Source organism: Nerophis ophidion, linkage group LG10 (genome assembly GCF_033978795.1).
Source record: "Nerophis ophidion isolate RoL-2023_Sa linkage group LG10, RoL_Noph_v1.0, whole genome shotgun sequence".
NCBI lineage: Eukaryota > Metazoa > Chordata > Actinopteri > Syngnathiformes > Syngnathidae > Nerophis > Nerophis ophidion.
In genome coordinates, this window is record NC_084620.1 from 64,422,846 (window position 1) to 64,445,418 (window position 22,573).

Here is a 22,573-nt window from a genome sequence, read left to right on the forward strand (position 1 = left end):
GTCCATAGTGGATCTAACAGAATAGGGTGAGAGTCCAGTCCATAGTGGATCTAACATAATAGTGTGAGAGTCCAGTCCATAGTGGATCTAACATAGTAGTGTGAAAGTCCAGTCCATAGTGGATCTAACATAATAGGGTGAGAATCCAGTCCATAGTGGATCTAGCATGATAGTGTGAGAGTCCAGTCCATAGTGGATCTAGCATAATAATGTGAGAGTCCAGTCCATAGTGGATCTAACATGATACTGTGAAAGTCCAGTCCATAGTGGATCTAGCATAATAGGGTGAGATTCCAGTCCATAGTGGATCTAGCATGATAGTGTGAGAGTCCAGTCCATAGTGGATCTAACATAATACTGTGAAAGTCCAGTCCTATAATGGATCTAACATAATAGTGTGAAAGTCCAGTCCATAGTGGATCTAACAGAATAGGGTGAGAGTCCAGTCCATAGTGGATCTAACATAATAGTGTGAAAGTCCAGTCCATAGTGGATCTAGCATAATAGTGTGAGAGTCCAGTTAATAGTGGATCTTGCATAATAGTGTGAGAGTCCAGTCCATAGTGGATCTAGCATAATAGGGTGAGAGTCCAGTCCATAGTGGATCTAACATAATAGTGTGAAAGTCCAGTCCATAGTGGATCTAACATAATAGTGTGAGAGTCCAGTTCATAGTGGATCTAGCATAATAGGGTGAGAGTCCAGTTCATAGTGGATCTAGCATAATAGTGTGAGAGTCCAGTCCATAGTGGATCTAGCATAATAGTGTGAGAGTCCAGTTCATAGTGGATCTAGCATGATAGTGTGAGAGTCCAGTCCATAGTGGATCTAACATAATAGTGTGAGAGTCCAGTCCATAGTGGATCTAGCATAATAGTGTGAGAGTCCAGTTCATAGTGGATCTAGCATGATAGTTTGAGAGTCCAGTCCATAGTGGATCTAACAGAATAGGGTGAGAGTCCAGTCCATAGTGGATCTAACATAATAGTGTGAGAGTCCAGTCCATAGTGGATCTAACATAGTAGTGTGAAAGTCCAGTCCATAGTGGATCTAACATAATAGTGTGAGAGTCCAGTCCATAGTGGATCTAACAGAATAGGGTGAGAGTCCAGTCCATAGTGGATCTAACATAATAGTGTGAGAGTCCAGTCCATAGTGGATCTAACATAGTAGTGTGAAAGTCCAGTCCATAGTGGATCTAACATAATAGGGTGAGAGTCCAGTCCATAGTGGATCTAGCATGATAGTGTGAGAGTCCAGTCCATAGTGGATCTAGCATAATAATGTGAGAGTCCAGTCCATAGTAGATCTAACATGATACTGTGAAAGTCCAGTCCATAGTGGATCTAGCATAATAGGGTGAGATTCCAGTCCATAGTGGATCTAGCATGATAGTGTGAGAGTCCAGTCCATAGTGGATCTAACATAATACTGTGAAAGTCCAGTCCTATAATGGATCTAACATAATAGTGTGAAAGTCCAGTCCATAGTGGATCTAACAGAATAGGGTGAGAGTCCAGTCCATAGTGGATCTAACATAATAGTGTGAAAGTCCAGTCCATAGTGGATCTAGCATAATAGTGTGAGAGTCCAGTTAATAGTGGATCTTGCATAATAGTGTGAGAGTCCAGTCCATAGTGGATCTAGCATAATAGGGTGAGAGTCCAGTCCATAGTGGATCTAACATAATAGTGTGAAAGTCCAGTCCATAGTGGATCTAACATAATAGTGTGAGAGTCCAGTTCATAGTGGATCTAGCATAATAGGGTGAGAGTCCAGTTCATAGTGGATCTAGCATAATAGTGTGAGAGTCCAGTCCATAGTGGATCTAGCATAATAGTGTGAGAGTCCAGTTCATAGTGGATCTAGCATGATAGTGTGAGAGTCCAGTCCATAGTGGATCTAACATAATAGTGTGAGAGTCCAGTCCATAGTGGATCTAGCATAATAGTGTGAGAGTCCAGTTCATAGTGGATCTAGCATAATAGTGTGAGAGTCCAGTTCATAGTGGATCTAGCATAATAGTGTGAGAGTCCAGTTCATAGTGGATCTAGCATGATAGTTTGAGAGTCCAGTCCATAGTGGATCTAACAGAATAGGGTGAGAGTCCAGTCCATAGTGGATCTAACATAATAGTGTGAGAGTCCAGTCCATAGTGGATCTAACATAGTAGTGTGAAAGTCCAGTCCATAGTGGATCTAACATAATAGTGTGAGAGTCCAGTCCATAGTGGATCTAACAGAATAGGATGAGAGTCCAGTCCATAGTGGATCTAACATAATAGTGTGAGAGTCCAGTCCATAGTGGATCTAACATAGTAGTGTGAAAGTCCAGTCCATAGTGGATCTAACATAATAGGGTGAGAGTCCAGTCCATAGTGGATCTAGCATGATAGTGTGAGAGTCCAGTCCATAGTGGATCTAGCATAATAATGTGAGAGTCCAGTCCATAGTAGATCTAACATGATACTGTGAAAGTCCAGTCCATAGTGGATCTAGCATAATAGGGTGAGATTCCAGTCCATAGTGGATCTAGCATGATAGTGTGAGAGTCCAGTCCATAGTGGATCTAACATAATACTGTGAAAGTCCAGTCCTATAATGGATCTAACATAATAGTGTGAAAGTCCAGTCCATAGTGGATCTAACAGAATAGGGTGAGAGTCCAGTCCATAGTGGATCTAACATAATAGTGTGAAAGTCCAGTCCATAGTGGATCTAGCATAATAGTGTGAGAGTCCAGTTAATAGTGGATCTTGCATAATAGTGTGAGAGTCCAGTCCATAGTGGATCTAGCATAATAGGGTGAGAGTCCAGTCCATAGTGGATCTAACATAATAGTGTGAAAGTCCAGTCCATAGTGGATCTAACATAATAGTGTGAGAGTCCAGTTCATAGTGGATCTAGCATAATAGGGTGAGAGTCCAGTTCATAGTGGATCTAGCATAATAGTGTGAGAGTCCAGTCCATAGTGGATCTAGCATAATAGTGTGAGAGTCCAGTTCATAGTAGATCTAGCATGATAGTGTGAGAGTCCAGTCCATAGTGGATCTAACATAATAGTGTGAGAGTCCAGTCCATAGTGGATCTAGCATAATAGTGTGAGAGTCCAGTTCATAGTGGATCTAGCATAATAGTGTGAGAGTCCAGTCCATAGTGGATCTAGCATAATAGGGTGAGAGTCCAGTTCATAGTGGATCTAGCATAATAGTGTGAGAGTCCAGTTCATAGTGGATCTAGCATGATAGTTTGAGAGTCCAGTCCATAGTGGATCTGACTTAATAGTGAGAGTCCAGTACATAGTGGATCTAGCATGATAGTGTGAGAGTCCAGTCCATAGTGGATCTAGCATAATAGGGTGAGGGTCCAGTCCATAGTGGATCTAGCATAATAGGGTGAGAGTCCAGTTCATAGTGGATCTAGCATGATAGTGTGAGAGTCCAGTCCATAGTGGATCTAGCATAATAGGGTGAGAGTCCAGTTCATAGTGGATCTAGCATGATAGTGTGAGAGTCCAGTCCATAGTGGATCTAACATAATACTGTGAAAGTCCAGTCCTATAATGGATCTAACATAATAGTGTGAAAGTCCAGTCCATAGTGGATCTAACAGAATAGGGTGAGAGTCCAGTCCATATTGGATCTAGCATGATAGTGTGAGAGTCCAGTCCATAGTGGATTTAGCATAATAATGTGAGAGTCCAGTCCACCATCGTGGATCTCGCATAATAGTGTGAGAGTCCAGTCCATAGTGGATCTAGCATGATAGTGTGAGAGTCCAGTTCATAGTGGATCTGGCATAATAGTGTGAAAGTCCAGTCCATAGTGGATCTAGCATAATAGTGTGAGAGTCCAGTCCATAGTGGATCTAACATGATACTGTGAAAGTCCAGTCCATAGTGGATCTAACATAATACTGTGAAAGTCCAGTCCTATAATGGATCTAACATAATAGTGTGAAAGTCCAGTCCATAGTGGATCTAACAGAATAGGGTGAGAGTCCAGTCCATAGTGGATCTAACATAATAGTGTGAAAGTCCAGTCCATAGTGGATCTAGCATAATAGTGTGAGAGTCCAGTTAATAGTGGATCTAGCATGATAGGGTGAGAGTCCAGTCCATAGTGGATCTAACATAATAGTGTGAAAGTCCAGTCCATAGTGGATCTAACATAATAGTGTGAGAGTCCAGTTCATAGTGGATCTAGCATGATAGTGTGAAAGTCCAGTCCATAGTGGATCTAGCATGATAGTGTGAGAGTCCAGTCCATAGTGGATCTAGCATGATAGTGTGAGAGTCCAGTTCATAGTGGATCTAGCATGATAGTGTGAGAGTCCAGTCCATAGTGGATCTAGCATGATAGTGTGAGAGTCCAGTCCATAGTGGATCTAGCATAATAGTGTGAGAGTCCAGTCCATAGTGGATCTAGCATCATAGTGTGAAAGTCAAGTCCATAGTGGATCTAACATGATACTGTGAAAGTCCAGTCCATAGTGGATCTAGCATAATAGTGTGAGAGTCCAGTCCATAGTGGATCTGACATAATAGTGAGAGTCCAGTCCATAGTGGATCTAGCATAATAGTGTGAGAGTCCAGTCCATAGTGGATCTAGCATAATAGGGTGAGAGTCCAGTCCATAGTGGATCCAACATGATACTGTGAAAGTCCAGTCCATAGTGGATCCAGCATGAGTGTGAGAGTCCAGTCCATAGTGGATCTAACATGATACTGTGAAAGTCCAGTCCATAGTGGATCTAACATAATAGGGTGAGAGTCCAGTCCATAGTGGATCTAGCATAATAGTGTGAGAGTCCAGTCCATAGTGGATCTAACATGATACTGTGAAAGTCCAGTCCATAGTGGATCTAACATAATATTGTGAGAGTCCAGTCCATAGTGGATTTAACATAATAGTGTGAGAGTCCAGTCCATAGTGGATCTAACATAATAGTGTGAAAGTCCAGTCCATAGTGGATCTAGCATGATAGTGTGAGAGTCAAGTCCATAGTGGATCTAGCATAATAGTGTGAGAGTCCAGTTCATAGTGGATCTAGCATGATAGTGTGAGAGTCAAGTCCATAGTGGATCTAGCATAATAGTGTGAGAGTCCAGTTCATAGTGAATCTAGCATGATAGTGTAAGAGTCCAGTTAATAGTGGATCTTGCATAATAGTGTGAGAGTCCAGTCCATAGTGGATCTAGCATGATAGTGTAAGAGTCCAGTTAATAGTGGATCTTGCATAATAGTGTGAGAGTCCAGTCCATAGTGGATCTAGCATAATAGTGTGAGAGTCCAGTTCATAGTGGATCTAGCATGATAGTGTGAGAGTCCAGTCCATAGTGGATCTAGCATAATAGTGTGAGAGTCCAGTTCATAGTGGATCTAGCATAATAGTGTGAGAGTCCAGTCCATAGTGGATCTAGCATAATAGGGTGAGAGTCCAGTTCATAGTGGATCTAGCATGATAGTGTAAGAGTCCAGTTAATAGTGGATCTTGCATAATAGTGTGAGAGTCCAGTCCATAGTGGATCTAGCATAATAGTGTGAGAGTCCAGTTCATAGTGGATCTAGCATGATAGTGTGAGAGTCCAGTCCATAGTGGATCTAGCATAATAGTGTGAGAGTCCAGTTCATAGTGGATCTAGCATAATAGTGTGAGAGTCCAGTCCATAGTGGATCTAGCATAATAGGGTGAGAGTCCAGTTCATAGTGGATCTAGCATAATAGTGTGAGAGTCCAGTTCATAGTGGATCTAGCATGATAGTTTGAGAGTCCAGTCCATAGTGGATCTGACTTAATAGTGAGAGTCCAGTACATAGTGGATCTAGCATGATAGTGTGAGAGTCCAGTCCATAGTGGATCTAGCATAATAGGGTGAGGGTCCAGTCCATAGTGGATCTAGCATAATAGTGTGAGAGTCCAGTCCATAGTGGATCTAGCATAATAGTGTGAGAGTCCAGTTCATAGTGGATCTAGCATGATAGTGTGAGAGTCCAGTCCATAGTGGATCTAGCATAATAGGGTGAGAGTCCAGTTCATAGTGGATCTAGCATGATAGTGTGAGAGTCCAGTCCATAGTGGATCTAACATAATACTGTGAAAGTCCAGTCCTATAATGGATCTAACATAATAGTGTGAAAGTCCAGTCCATAGTGGATCTAACAGAATAGGGTGAGAGTCCAGTCCATAGTGGATCTAGCATGATAGTGTGAGAGTCCAGTCCATAGTGGATTTAGCATAATAATGTGAGAGTCCAGTCCATAGTGGATCTAACATAATAGTGTGAGAGTCCAGTTCATAGTGGATCTAGCATGATAGTGTGAAAGTCCAGTCCATAGTGGATCTAGCATGATAGTGTGAGAGTCCAGTCCATAGTGGATCTAGCATGATAGTGTGAGAGTCCAGTTCATAGTGGATCTAGCATGATAGTGTGAGAGTCCAGTCCATAGTGGATCTAGCATGATAGTGTGAGAGTCCAGTCCATAGTGGATCTAGCATAATAGTGTGAGAGTCCAGTCCATAGTGGATCTAGCATCATAGTGTGAAAGTCAAGTCCATAGTGGATCTAACATGATACTGTGAAAGTCCAGTCCATAGTGGATCTAGCATAATAGTGTGAGAGTCCAGTCCATAGTGGATCTGACATAATAGTGAGAGTCCAGTCCATAGTGGATCTAGCATAATAGTGTGAGAGTCCAGTCCATAGTGGATCTAGCATAATAGGGTGAGAGTCCAGTCCATAGTGGATCCAACATGATACTGTGAAAGTCCAGTCCATAGTGGATCCAGCATGAGTGTGAGAGTCCAGTCCATAGTGGATCTAACATGATACTGTGAAAGTCCAGTCCATAGTGGATCTAACATAATAGGGTGAGAGTCCAGTCCATAGTGGATCTAGCATAATAGTGTGAGAGTCCAGTCCATAGTGGATCTAACATGATACTGTGAAAGTCCAGTCCATAGTGGATCTAACATAATATTGTGAGAGTCCAGTCCATAGTGGATTTAACATAATAGTGTGAGAGTCCAGTCCATAGTGGATCTAACATAATAGTGTGAAAGTCCAGTCCATAGTGGATCTAGCATGATAGTGTGAGAGTCAAGTCCATAGTGGATCTAGCATAATAGTGTGAGAGTCCAGTTCATAGTGAATCTAGCATGATAGTGTAAGAGTCCAGTTCATAGTGGATCTAGCATAATAGGGTGAGAGTCCAGTTAATAGTGGATCTTGCATAATAGTGTGAGAGTCCAGTCCATAGTGGATCTAGCATGATAGTGTGAGAGTCCAGTCCATAGTGGATCTAGCATAATAGTGTGAGAGTCCAGTTCATAGTGGATCTAGCATAATAGTGTGAGAGTCCAGTTCATAGTGGATCTAGCATAATAGTGTGAGAGTCCAGTCCATAGTGGATCTAGCATAATAGGGTGAGAGTCCAGTTCATAGTGGATCTAGCATAATAGTGTGAGAGTCCAGTTCATAGTGGATCTAGCATGATAGTTTGAGAGTCCAGTCCATAGTGGATCTGACTTAATAGTGAGAGTCCAGTACATAGTGGATCTAGCATGATAGTGTGAGAGTCCAGTCCATAGTGGATCTAGCATAATAGGGTGAGGGTCCAGTCCATAGTGGATCTAGCATAATAGGGTGAGAGTCCAGTTCATAGTGGATCTAGCATGATAGTGTGAGAGTCCAGTCCATAGTGGATCTAGCATAATAGGGTGAGAGTCCAGTTCATAGTGGATCTAGCATGATAGTGTGAGAGTCCAGTCCATAGTGGATCTAACATAATACTGTGAAAGTCCAGTCCTATAATGGATCTAACATAATAGTGTGAAAGTCCAGTCCATAGTGGATCTAACAGAATAGGGTGAGAGTCCAGTCCATAGTGGATCTAGCATGATAGTGTGAGAGTCCAGTCCATAGTGGATTTAGCATAATAATGTGAGAGTCCAGTCCACCATCGTGGATCTCGCATAATAGTGTGAGAGTCCAGTCCATAGTGGATCTAGCATGATAGTGTGAGAGTCCAGTTCATAGTGGATCTGGCATAATAGTGTGAAAGTCCAGTCCATAGTGGATCTAGCATAATAGTGTGAGAGTCCAGTCCATAGTGGATCTAACATGATACTGTGAAAGTCCAGTCCATAGTGGATCTAACATAATACTGTGAAAGTCCAGTCCTATAATGGATCTAACATAATAGTGTGAAAGTCCAGTCCATAGTGGATCTAACAGAATAGGGTGAGAGTCCAGTCCATAGTGGATCTAACATAATAGTGTGAAAGTCCAGTCCATAGTGGATCTAGCATAATAGTGTGAGAGTCCAGTTAATAGTGGATCTAGCATGATAGGGTGAGAGTCCAGTCCATAGTGGATCTAACATAATAGTGTGAGAGTCCAGTTCATAGTGGATCTAGCATGATAGTGTGAAAGTCCAGTCCATAGTGGATCTAGCATGATAGTGTGAGAGTCCAGTCCATAGTGGATCTAGCATGATAGTGTGAGAGTCCAGTTCATAGTGGATCTAGCATGATAGTGTGAGAGTCCAGTCCATAGTGGATCTAGCATGATAGTGTGAGAGTCCAGTCCATAGTGGATCTAGCATAATAGTGTGAGAGTCCAGTCCATAGTGGATCTAGCATCATAGTGTGAAAGTCAAGTCCATAGTGGATCTAACATGATACTGTGAAAGTCCAGTCCATAGTGGATCTAGCATAATAGTGTGAGAGTCCAGTCCATAGTGGATCTGACATAATAGTGAGAGTCCAGTCCATAGTGGATCTAGCATAATAGTGTGAGAGTCCAGTCCATAGTGGATCTAGCATAATAGGGTGAGAGTCCAGTCCATAGTGGATCCAACATGATACTGTGAAAGTCCAGTCCATAGTGGATCCAGCATGAGTGTGAGAGTCCAGTCCATAGTGGATCTAACATGATACTGTGAAAGTCCAGTCCATAGTGGATCTAACATAATAGGGTGAGAGTCCAGTCCATAGTGGATCTAGCATAATAGTGTGAGAGTCCAGTCCATAGTGGATCTAACATGATACTGTGAAAGTCCAGTCCATAGTGGATCTAACATAATATTGTGAGAGTCCAGTCCATAGTGGATTTAACATAATAGTGTGAGAGTCCAGTCCATAGTGGATCTAACATAATAGTGTGAAAGTCCAGTCCATAGTGGATCTAGCATGATAGTGTGAGAGTCAAGTCCATAGTGGATCTAGCATAATAGTGTGAGAGTCCAGTTCATAGTGAATCTAGCATGATAGTGTAAGAGTCCAGTTCATAGTGGATCTAGCATAATAGGGTGAGAGTCCAGTTCATAGTGGATCTAGCATAATAGTGTGAGAGTCCAATCCATAGTGGATCTAGCATAATAGTGTGAGAGTCCAGTCCATAGTGGATCTAACATAGTAGTGTGAAAGTCCAGTCCATAGTGGATCTAGCATAATAGTGTGAGAGTCCAGTCCATAGTGGATCTACCATGATAGTGTGAGAGTCCAGTCCATAGTGGATCTAGCATGATAGTGTGAAAGTCCAGTCCATAGTGGATCTAGCATAATATTGTGAGAGTCCAGTTCATAGTGGATCTAGCATGATAGGGTGAGAGTCCAGTTCATAGTGGATCTAGCATAATAGTGTGAGAGTCCAGTTCATAGTGGATCTAGCATAATAGTGTGAAAGTCCAGTCCATAGTGGATCTAGCATAATAGTGTGAGAGTCCAGTCCATAGTGGATCTACCATGATAGTGTGAGAGTCCAGTCCATAGTGGATCTAGCATGATAGTGTGAAAGTCCAGTCCATAGTGGATCTAGCATAATAGTGTGAGAGTCCAGTCCATAGTGGATTTAGCATGATAGTGTGAGAGTCCAGTCCATAGTGGATCTAACATAATAGTGTGAAAGTCGAGTCCATAGTGGATCTAGCATAATAGTGTGAGAGTCCAGTCCATAGTGGATCTACCATGATAGTGTGAGAGTCCAGTCCATAGTGGATCTAGCATGATAGTGTGAAAGTCCAGTCCATAGTGGATCTAACATAATAGTGTGAGAGTCCAGTCCATAGTGGATCTAGCATAATAGTGTGAGAGTCCAGTCCATAGTGGATCTAACATAATAGTGTGAAAGTCCAGTCCATAGTGGATCTAGCATAATAGTGTGAGAGTCCAGTTCATAGTGGATCTAGCATAATAGTGTAAGAGTCCAGTTCATAGTGGATCTAGCATAATAGGGTGAGAGTCCAGTTCATAGTGGATCTAGCATAATAGTGTGAGAGTCCAGTCCATAGTGGATCTAGCATAATAGTGTGAGAGTCCAGTCCATAGTGGATCTAACATAGTAGTGTGAAAGTCCAGTCCATAGTGGATCTAACATAATAGTGTGAGAGTCCAGTCCATAGTGGATCTAACATAGTAGTGTGAAAGTCCAGTCCATAGTGGATCTAACAGAATAGGGTGAGAGTCCAGTCCATAGTGGATCTAACATAATAGTGTGAGAGTCCAGTCCATAGTGGATCTAACATAGTAGTGTGAAAGTCCAGTCCATAGTGGATCTAACAGAATAGGGTGAGAGTCCAGTCCATAGTGGATCTAACATAATAGTGTGAGAGTCCAGTCCATAGTGGATCTAGCATGATAGTGTGAGAGTCCAGTCCATAGTGGATCTAACAGAATAGGGTGAGAGTCCAGTCCATAGTGGATCTAACATAATAGTGTGAGAGTCCAGTCCATAGTGGATCTAACATAGTAGTGTGAAAGTCCAGTCCATAGTGGATCTAACATAATAGTGTGAGAGTCCAGTCCATAGTGGATCTAACAGAATAGGGTGAGAGTCCAGTCCATAGTGGATCTAACATAATAGTGTGAGAGTCCAGTCCATAGTGGATCTAACATAGTAGTGTGAAAGTCCAGTCCATAGTGGATCTAACATAATAGGGTGAGAGTCCAGTCCATAGTGGATCTAGCATGATAGTGTGAGAGTCCAGTCCATAGTGGATCTAGCATAATAATGTGAGAGTCCAGTCCATAGTGGATCTAACATGATACTGTGAAAGTCCAGTCCATAGTGGATCTAGCATAATAGGGTGAGATTCCAGTCCATAGTGGATCTAGCATGATAGTGTGAGAGTCCAGTCCATAGTGGATCTAACATAATACTGTGAAAGTCCAGTCCTATAATGGATCTAACATAATAGTGTGAAAGTCCAGTCCATAGTGGATCTAACAGAATAGGGTGAGAGTCCAGTCCATAGTGGATCTAACATAATAGTGTGAAAGTCCAGTCCATAGTGGATCTAGCATAATAGTGTGAGAGTCCAGTCCGTAGTGGATCTAGCATAATAGTGTGAGAGTCCAGTTAATAGTGGATCTTGCATAATAGTGTGAGAGTCCAGTCCATAGTGGATCTAGCATAATAGGGTGAGAGTCCAGTCCATAGTGGATCTAACATAATAGTGTGAAAGTCCAGTCCATAGTGGATCTAACATAATAGTGTGAGAGTCCAGTCCATAGTGGATCTAGCATAATAGTGTGAGAGTCCAGTCCATAGTGGATCTAACATAATAGTGTGAGAGTCCAGTCCATAGTGGATCTAACATAATAGTGTGAGAGTCCAGTCCATAGTGGATCTAGCATGATAGTGTGAGAGTCCAGTCCATAGTGGATCTAGCATAATAGTGTGAGAGTCCAGTCCATAGTGGATCTAGCATGATAGTGTGAAAGTCCAGTCCATAGTGGATCTAACATGATACTGTGAAAGTCCAGTCCATAGTGGATCTAGCATAATAGTGTGAGAGTCCAGTCCATAGTGGATCTAGCATAATAGTGTGAGAGTCTAGTCCACCATCGTGGATCTCGCATATATGACTCACTCTCCAACACCCTCCTTTGAGGCTTTACTTATTATTGTGCATTTTATTATTGTCTTTGCTACTATTTTCCTTCTTGTCGAGCCGGCTGTTTTTAGAATAGTTGTTTTTGCAAGATTTTTTATAACAGATTTTACAAAAAAAAAAGTTTTTTTCATTGGGATATGAGTCATAATGTTCAGTATTTATTAGTTGGGTTTCAATTTAAAATCGATTCTTAATTAAACGCGATTCTTGCAATGTATTATTTGGTATAATAGTTTTTAAAAAACAATTTTTTCGGTTGATTGGCAACACTAAATTGGCCCTAGTGTGTGAATGTGAGTGTGAATGTTGTCTGTCTATCTGTGTTGGCCCTGTGATGAGGTGGCGACTTGTCCAGGGTGTACCCCGCCTTCCGCCTGATTGTAGCTGAGATAGGCACCAGCGCCCCCCTCCTCCCCAAAGGGAATAAGTGGTAGGAAATGGATGGATGTTTAATATACCGAAAGATTTTGTTAAAATAAAGCCAATAATGACATTTTTTGTAGTCCCCATTATTTGGAAAAGTACCGAGAAGTACCAAAATACTGGTATCGGGACAACACCATGAATTGATTTACGTGGACCCCGACTTAAACAAGTTGAAAAACTTATTGGGGTGTTACCATTTAGTGGTCAATTGAACGGAATATGTACTGAACTGTGCAATCTACTAATTAAAGGCCTACTGAAACCCACTATTACCGACCACGCAGTCTGATAGTTTATATATTAATGATGAAATATAAGTCGTCTCTTTTCATTGCATAATTCCACAGCATTATGGACATCTGTGTTGCTGAATCTTTTGCAATTTGTTCAATGAATAATGGAGACGTCAAAGAAGAAAGCCGTGTATTGCGGCCGCCTTTAGCAACACAAACACAGCCGGTGTTTCTTTGTTTACATTCCCGAAAGATGACGGTGAAGCTTTACTATGGAACGGAGCGGTCAAGCGAACACGGTTGGATTGGACCACACACACAAAGTACAGTGTATTATGCAGCGATCATTTCGAATGATCGTGTTTCAAAGAGGGTCCCTTGCGAAGGGCAGAGATTGGCATCGCCACCACCCGTCGACTGGTGCTGAAGAAAGGTGCGGGGCCGACCTTCAGGTTGTACAGGTACGACCACATAATCTCGCTAAAACACTAGTAACACAATAAGCAGATAAGGGATTTTCCAGAATTATCCGAGTAAATGTGTCTAATAACATCTGAATCGCTCTCGCTGTATAGTTTTTTTTTCTAGTCCTTCACTCATGCTCATTCTCTCCACAAGGTCCGAGTATGGTGTGTGGGAGGTGTTGTCCATAATGGCTAGGAGTTTTGCTAGACTTCTCCTCTCTGACACCACCGCCAGAGAGTCCGGCTCCACTCCCACCACGTTACTGGCCTTCTCTACCAACTTGTCCAGTCTGTTTGCATCCCTCACTCTCAGCCCACTACCCCAGCAAACCACGGCATACAAGAAAGCGACTGCCAACAACTGAATCGCTCCCACTGCAATCGCCTTTTTTTTTTTTCTAGTCCATCACTCTAAATTTCCTCATCCACGAATCTTTCATCCTCGCTCAAATTAATGGGGAAATCGTCGCTTTCTCGGTCCGAATCGCTCTCGCTGCTGGTGGCCATGATTGTAAACAATGTTCAGATGTGAGGAGCTCCACAACCCGTGACGTCACGCGCACATCGTCTGCTACTTCCGGTACAGGCAAAGCTTTTTTATTAGCGACCAAAAGTTGCGAACTTTATCGTGGATGTTCTCTACTAAATCCTTTCAGCAAAAAGATCAAGTATGACACATAGAATGGACCTGCTATCCCCGTTTAAATAAGAAAATCTCATTTCAGTAGGCATTTTAACACCCACTGGCAGAAATATAGATCGGCGCCTATGGATTTGAGGGCCCATCTTTTACCCAATATCAACAGACCTATATTTTTTATCTCGCTTTCAGGATAACCAATCACAGCTCTTGAAATAATGACTCGTACCTGGCGACTCCTCACTAAGGTATGAGTCTCTGTCCGATCCTCGCTCAAAGTTCTCTGAAAATGTCCTGGAATCCCTCCTAAGCTGAGACTCCTTGCTCGGAACTCCATGTTTGAGCTGTCTGAGAGGATCCCTACAGTCTTCAGGAGTACAGGCCCTAATGGTTTAGTTCCCTTGAGACAGGACTACTCGTTTACCTGTGAATGCATAGGGATTCTGCTGGAGGTGCTTGGCGGCCTTGGTCTGGTCGTTGATGTATGTCTTGTGCACGGCCACGATCTCCCGCACCTGATAAGCGTGGATGCTGGCTGCGGAGACATTATCACAATCCTAAATTATTCAACAGGCTTTACAACACAAGCTGACAGTCCTTGTAATGAGTTTTTTCCTCCGCTTTATACTTGTTCACACACACACAGGCTTGAATACTAATGACCATTCCAAAGATGAATTATGTAAGGCGTTATTTTGATACCGGCGTTTTTAGTTGTTTTTTTCCCCCGTCCTTTTATTCAACTTGCCACAAAACTGTGTGACGAAAGCTCAGTGGCGAGTTTAAAGGCCTACTGATATAAAATGTTCTTATTTAAACGGGGATAGCAGGTCCGTTCTATGTGTCATACTTGATCATTTCGCGATATTGCCATATTTTTGCTGAAAAGATTTAGTAGAGAACATCGACGATAAATTTCGCAACTTTTGTTCCCTAATAAAAAAGCCTTGCCTGTACCGGAAGTAGCAGACGATGTGCGTGTGACGTCACGGGTTGTGGAGCTCCTCACATCTGAACATTGTTTATAATCATAGCCAGCAGCAGCAATAGCTATTCGGACCGAGAAAGCGAAAATATCCCCATTAATTTGAGCGAGAATGAAAGATTCGTGGATGAGGAAATTTAGAGTGATGGACTAGAAAAAAAAAAGGCGATTGCAGTGGGATCGCTTCAGATGTTGGCGGTCGCTTTCTTGTATGCCGTGGTTTGCTGGGGTAGCGGGCTGAGAGTGAGGGATGCAAACAGACTGGACAAGTTGGTAGAGAAGGCCAGTAACGTGGTGGGAGTGGAGCCGGACTCTCTGGCGGTGGTGTCAGAGAGGAGAAGTCTAGCAAAACTCCTAGCCATTATGGACAACACCTCCCACCCACTACACTCGGACCTTGCGGAGAGAATGAGCACGTTCAGTGGAAGGCTCAGACTCCCTAAATGTAACACGGAACGACACAGGAGGTCCTTCATACCGACAGCCATCAGACTGCATAATGCATATGTTCCTTGACTGCACTTAAATGTAGAATATATGTAGAATATATGTATATTATTCATATATTATATATATATATGCCCTGCGATGAGGTGGCGACATGTGGAGCTCCTCACATGCTCACATTGTTTATAATCATGGCCACCAGCAGCGAGAGCGATTCGTAACGAGAAAGCGACGATTTCCCCATTAATTTGAGCGAGGATGAAAGATTTCTGGATGAGGAAAGTGAGAGTGAAGGACTAGAAGAAAAAAAAGACTATACAGTGGGAGCGATTCAAATGTTATTAGACAAATTTACTAGGATAATTCTGGAAAATCCCTTATATGTCACGATCGGCGCTCATCGTGTGCGCGTGTTGCGTCACCCCAGGGATGCACGAGGACCAGACAGGCAGGAGTAGCAGGTAAGACTTGATTTAATGTATAAAATGATAAAAGAAAACTGATACAAAGGCAAAAAAAAACGCGTGCAACGCACGGAGAGCTAGGCTAAACACTAGCACTCAATAAAAAGTCCACAGAAGCGCGTGTCGAGCACACAGAAGCTAAGGAGGAACTTAACCAAACGTGCGTGTTGCATAGAGCAAGTGACGAACCCAGGCAGAACAAAGGGAGGAAGCAGCTTTAAATACAGAAACAATAATGCGTCAAACGGCCAGTGCAGGTGGACAAATCAAGTCGCCATGGTGACAAAAACAAATAAGGAAGTGCACCAACTCAGAATCGGAAGCGTCCATGAACAAACAAGATAAACACAAAAGACTCAAAACCAAATAATGTAAAATCCGAGCAGCGGATCTTAACATTATCTGCTTATTGTGTTACTAGTGTTTTAGTGAGATTATATGGTCGTACCTGTACAACCTGAAAGTCGGCCCCCGCACTTTTCTTCAGCACCAGTCGACGGGTGGTGGCGATGCCCATCTCTGCCCTTCGCAAGGGACCCTCTTCGGAACACGATTTTTCGAAATGACTGCTGCATAATACACCGTACTTTGTGTGTGGGGTCCAATCCGACCGTGTTCGCTTGACCGCTCTGTTCCAGAGTAAAGCTTCACCGTCATCTTTCGGGAATGTAAACAATGAAACACCGGTTGTGTTTGTGTTGATAAAGGCGGACGCAATACGCCGCTTCCCACCTACGGCTTTCTTCTTTGACGTCTCCATTATTCATTGAACAAATTGCTAAAGATTCAGCAACACAGATGTCCATAATACTGTGGAATTAAGCGATGAAAAGAGACGACTTATAGCTGTGATCATACCGCGACGTTTTAGCATGATACTTCCACGCGAAATTTAAAATTGTACTTTAGTAAACTAAAAAGGCCGTATTGGCATGTGTTGCAATGTTAATATTTCATCATTGATATATAAACTATCAGACTGCGTGGTCGGTAGTTGTGGGTTTCAGTAGGCCTTTAACCGGCGCTGAAAAGAACGGGATGGAAAAACCAAGTCACGCCTCAAGGGACGGAGCGAGTGTTGGCATCGGAAACTACATCCTCTAGTTCCCCTTTCCCACAGGAGCAGGATTTAAGCTGCCGGTTCCTGATGGCTCTGTGATTAAAAAAAGACCTGTGCAGCATTTAGGAAGGGCTGTTCATTAAAAGAATTCCTCGAGTAGAGCGTGATCCGGTTCCTCCAGTACAAGGAGACGGGGAAGATCAGCCTCATCAGGCGGCTTTTGGCAGCGACATCAAAGATTTTAATGCGTTTTAATGAACTACTTGAAAGCGTACGTTTTATACAGAAAAAGGCTGCTGTTTTTGACGGACATTTAAAACACTTAAAACTTCCTTTACACTGCATTTTCTTTATCAGGCACAATCCTTATGTAAGACAAAAACACATGTTTTAATTTTTTTATGCAATCTAAATCATAAATAAACACTAGCAAAAGTCAGCTAACAATGAAGGTATTAGGATTTGCTGTATTTTGCCTATAAAGCGCTCCAAAAACTTCCATTAAGGTTTTATATACATGCTGTAAGTATATATGTAATGTAGTAATGTAGCTTTTTCTCACTAAAGAAAAAGCGCTATATAAATATCATTCACATTCACATTAAAAAAGTGCATGTTAGATTTTTGGAGGAAATCTTTCCTTGTGGCCCAGTCTCACCCGTTTTTCTGCATCCAGTGGCCCCCAGGTAAATTGAGTTTGAGACCATTCATAGAAGGTGAATTCATTCGGTATAGCTCGGTTGGTTGAGCGGCCGTGCCAGCAACTTGAGGGTTGCAGGTTCGATCCCCGCTTCCGCCATCCTAGTCACTGCCGTTGTGTCCTCGGGCAAGACACTTTACCCACCTTCTCCCAGTGCCACCCACACTGGTTTAAATGTAACTTAGATCTTGGGTTTCACTATGTAAAGCGTTTTGAGTCACTAGAGAAAAAGCGCTATATAAATACCATTCACATTCACATTAAAAAAGTGCATGTTAGATTTTTTTAAGAAATCTTTTCTCGCGGCCCAGTCTCACCCGGTTTCTGCATCCAGTGGTCCCCAGGTAAATTGAGTTTGAGACCATTCATAGAAGGTGAATTCATTCGGTATAGCTCTGTTGGTAGAGCGGCCGTGCCAGCAACTTGAGAGTTGCAGGTTCGATCCCCGCTTCCGCCATCCTAGTCACTGCCGTTGTGTCCTTGGGCAAGACACTTTACCCACCTGCTCCCAGTGCCACCCACACTGGTTTAAATGTAACTTAGATATTGGGTGTCACTATGTAAAGCGCTTTGAGTCATTCACATTAAAAAAGTGCATTATAGATTTTTTGAGGAAATCTTTTCTTGCGGCCAAGCCTCATCCGGTTTCTGCATCCAGTGGCCCCCGGGTAAATTGAGTTTGAGACCCCTGCTTTAGAACATCGGGTTCGTTTACAGTAGAAATGTGTGATATTTTTACAGCAGATTTTGGGAAGCGGACTTTTTTTTATTTTCCAGGAGTGTAGATTTTCAAGTGACTTACAAAGGGTTCACGTGGCAATAAATGACGCATTCCAAGTGGTCGCCTTGTCGGAGGTTTGCTGTTCAAGTCTGACTTCAAATCAGTTTAGAAGTACTGACGCTCGTGGACTCATTTCGCTTATTTCCCCCGTGAACTTCTGGAGATGTTCACATTTCAATCCCTGAATTTGCCCCCCCCAGCTTGCACCTGCTCTAATGAAAGCCATTCAAAGACTCCGGCGAGGAGGAAGGACGTGACACGGCCAGTTGAAGTGACCCCCCACCCCCCGCCTGTCTCTCCCGCCCAATTATGAAGTTGATATGGCCAAACGGACGGCGCTCGCAGTCGCCGCCGCCGCCACATATTATTCCTCTCCAGGGAGTCTGGGCCTGGAATAGGATTTCATTTCCTTCCCAAATGAAAACGATGCGCCGTGCAGGCATAAATAACTCGGCGGCCATCGATATTCACACTTTGACGAATAGGACGAAGAGCGATGGCCTCAGGGGGGGGTTGGAAATATGACAATAAACAATAGAATGTAAATGGAATGAAGACATTGTAAATGGCTTTTACTGCTATCATTTACACTTTTCATGAGGTAATACGTGAAGTGGACTTTGAAAACGGTGGACAGCCGACAGGTTGGCACGACCGCTCAATCAAATCTGCAAACACAACTTCCTGGCAAGTTTTATGGCGCTTTACAGGCCTAATAAGTTAGCAATCCATTAGATAAGCACACTGACAAAGCGTAACCCTTTGTTACTATAACAATCTAGGAGTCGGGAACCTTTTTGGCTGAGAGAGCCATGAAAGCCAAATATTTCAAAATGTATTCCCGTGAGAGCCATATCATATTTTTTAACACTGAATACAACTAAATGCGTGCATTTTTAAGTAAGACCAACATTTTAGAGTATAATAAGTCTCTTATTCTTTTTAATAACATTGTTATCCTGAAGCTAACCAATAATAAATAAAATGTCATGTCTGTTGATCATGTTTTTGTTTAACCATGTGCTGTTTGTCTTTTGGACTCTTTAAGTTCCTGTTTTTTTTCCACTCCCTTGTCTGGTTTCCTTGGTTACTCATTTTGTCCACCTGTCTCTGGTGGACAAAATGCTCGCTCACCTGCTTCCCGAGCACTAATCAGAGGCAGCATTTAAGCTCGTCTTTGCCAGATATTGTTTTGTTTTTATTATTATTATTATGTGTGCTGTTGTTGTTGATGTCGTCATCTCTCTGTCTTATCCCCCTCTTGTCCCCACAATTTCCCCCTCTGTCTTCCTTTTTTTCCTCTATCTATATCGGCCCGGCTGCACCTAAAAATATTATAAATCCATCCATTCATCCATTTTTGTACCGTTTGTCCCTTTCAGGGTGGCGGGGGGTGCTGGAGCCAATTTCAGCTGCATTTGGGCAATAAAATTTACTACAAATAAGGCAAGTAGAGAAGTATCCTACACTTCTCTTTTGTAAAGTAAATTTGTACAGGCGACATGAGCATCTATATCAACAACATGATTTTGCCTGAGAAGCTGGACAGGACAAAAAAAAAAAAAAAAGTGTACAATTGGCAGCCCTACCAGCAGATGGAGCTGTGGTGAAAAAAGTTTGTCCTGATTTACCATGAATTGATTAACGTGGACCCCGACTTAAACAAGTTGAAAAACTTATTCGGGTGTTACCATTTAGTGGTCAATTGTACGGAATATGTACTGAACTGTGCAATCTACTAATAAACGTTTCAATCAATCAATCAATCAATCAATCCCTTAGAACAGGTGCCTCAAATTCGTTTTCATTGAGGGCCACATTGGAATTATGGTTGCCATCAGAGGGCCGCTTTTAACAGTGAATAATAAACAGTATGAGTATAAATGTGTTTATATCAATCAATCAATCAATGTTTATTTATGTAGCCCTAAATCACAAGTGTCTCAAAGGGCTGCACAAGCCACAACGACATCCTCGGTTCAGATCCCACATCACGGCAAGGAAAAACTCAACCCAGTGGGATGACAGTGAGAAACCTTTCTAGAGGACCGCAGATGTCCATAGTGCATCTAACATAATAGTGAGAGTCCAGTCCATAGTCGGGCCAGCAGGGGACGGTCCACCTCGGGTCACGACTCGGTCGCCAGAATTTTACGATTATTTTTTTACACAATATATAATATAAAAATACATGGAATTAAATTAAATGGAAAAACGGTACCACTTGTTTTTTAAACAGGAAAAATTAATGCAAGATTTTTATACTGTAAAATCTACGGTTGTTGTTTTATAGTGTATTATTTACTCTGTTGAAAGTGGATCTTACCGTAAAAAATGGTACTGTAAAATTTTTACATGAACAGGTTGTTGGATTACTTGCTTTGAAATCAGAAGTCCAGCGGATATTTGAGTATTTATCTTTATTCCAACTATAACATTGTTTTGAAATGTATGATGATATAAAATGTTGTTTTATTATCAGAGATGCTTCAATATACCGTATTTTCTTGAATAGCCACCGGGACGCTAAATAATTTTAACCTTCCTCTTGTGTTAGCTTTCTGCTACCATCTCTTATGTTAACGGGTCTGTTTTGACCCATGTTTTAAATCAGCTGTAAAATACACTAAAAACAATTATCTATCATCCAATTTGTTTCTCATCTCTTGGTTACCTTGTTAGGCTTCCTCATCCTTGAAAATATTGGTTTTAATATTTTTGGTTTGGGCCATTGGGCCTTTTTTTGTCAGTATACCCCTCGATTTCAATTTTTAAAAATGGTAAAACGAACCTCAAGAGAATCATATAAATAAAAAAAAGATTGTTGTGTTACCTAACTATTATTAAGGGGTATTAGAACACATCTCTTAAATAAATGTGTTTTGTTTATTTTTTCATTTTAGGAATTTGAACTATAGTAACATCTGTGGTGTTACGGGTCAATTTCGACCCATATATATTTACTTCAAGAAAAAGGCTAAAAAGTATTTTTTCCAGCAACAGAAATCCAACATCAAACAAACAACCAATCAAGCAAATGAAACCAAGAAAAATAGATTACTAGTTCCAAAACTAATAAAAAAACAAAATCAGAGTGGCAAAAAGTGACACTTTTAGTGTCCGTCTTTTGTTTGTTTTTGTACAGGATAACAAGGTAAAATGAGAATCCACTAAAGCGCACATGATTGGGAGAGGAGCTGGCTGTCAGTGTGTTCGGTTTTGGCTCTTATCATTGCTTTATCATCTTATTTTTATAACCGGGTCAAAACCGACCCTAACAACACCAAGGGCATAATTTCTACCAGAGCATTTTATAATTTAGTGAAAAAAAATTTAAATGTTTTATTTAGTTGACAAAGAGGTTCCTGACAAAGTCAAAAAGCGTTGATGCAAAAAAATAAATGTATGTGGTGTTTTTATGCATTTAAAAACTAAAACGGGTCGGTGCCGACCCTAACACAAGACGAAGGTTAAAACCTCTTCTCACTCCTGCGCTTATGCAAGGCATGTGGTAAAAGTAAGCAGGCGCTAATAATTTTAAAACCTCTTCTCACCCCTGCGCCTACCAATGGCATGCAGTAAAAAATAGATTGTGATCAAAAATTAAAATTAATAAAAAATTATTCTGCGGCCGCGGCCCGGGGGTTGGGGACCACTGCTCTATCGAGACCACCTTAGCACCATGCTATCTGCGTGCTGGTAGGACGCATGCATTTTGTTGATTCTCATACGAGACTGCAATGCATACTTGGTCAACAGCCATACCTTTTACACTGATGGTTGTGATATAAACAACTTTAAAACTCTTACTAATATGCACCACACTCTGTGAACCCTAACCAAACAATGATAACGAACGCATTTCTGGAGAACATTGGCTCTGTAACACATTATAAACGCAACATAAGAATGACCCAGAATTTCAATGCATCCATGACTCTTGGCTGGCTCTTGGTGGGGGGGGGTTGGTGCTAGCAGGTGTATAATATAGCCAAGAGTCATGGATGCATTGGAATTCTGGGTCATTCTTATGTTGCGTTTATAATGTGTTACAGAGCCAATGTTCTCCAGAAATGTGTTTGTTATTCTTGTTTGGTTAGGGTTCACAGAGTGTGGCGCATATTAATAAAAGTGTTAAAATTGTTTTATATCACAACTATTAGCGTGATCTGTATGGCTGTGGAACAAGACCCCTGGTTTACACACAGTATGTAATTGTACGCAGTACATTTATTTTTGCAATATATTTATTATGAAAAGATAAGGTACTTTATTTACTCATATTCTTTCCACACTTTTTGGGGGCCTCACAAGTTGATGTGGTGGGCCAGATCAGGCACCCGGGCCTTGAGTTTGACCCCTGTGCCTTAGAACATGGGGTTCTTAACCTTTTTTTGACCTCGGGGCCCAACTTGTCCACTACAGAAAGGAATTAGTCATCTTACTCTAGATTTCAATCATATTCAATAATTATATCT

General features: G+C 41.8%; 1 protein-coding gene across 4 annotated transcripts in view; it reads right to left on the reverse strand.

The window, feature by feature from the left end:
- cerk (ceramide kinase) overlaps nucleotides 1–22,573 on the reverse strand; it is a 154,409-nt gene that overhangs the window by 103,911 nt on the left and 27,925 nt on the right. For 3 of the 4 annotated variants that reach the window (XM_061914476.1, XM_061914475.1, XM_061914474.1), the window contains exon 2: nucleotides 14,083–14,193. The exons of the other annotated variant lie outside the window; for it this stretch is intronic. In XM_061914476.1, coding sequence (XP_061770460.1) covers nucleotides 14,083–14,193 — 111 coding nt within the window. The remainder of the gene's footprint in view (nucleotides 1–14,082; nucleotides 14,194–22,573) is intronic. 4 annotated transcript variants of the gene reach the window in all.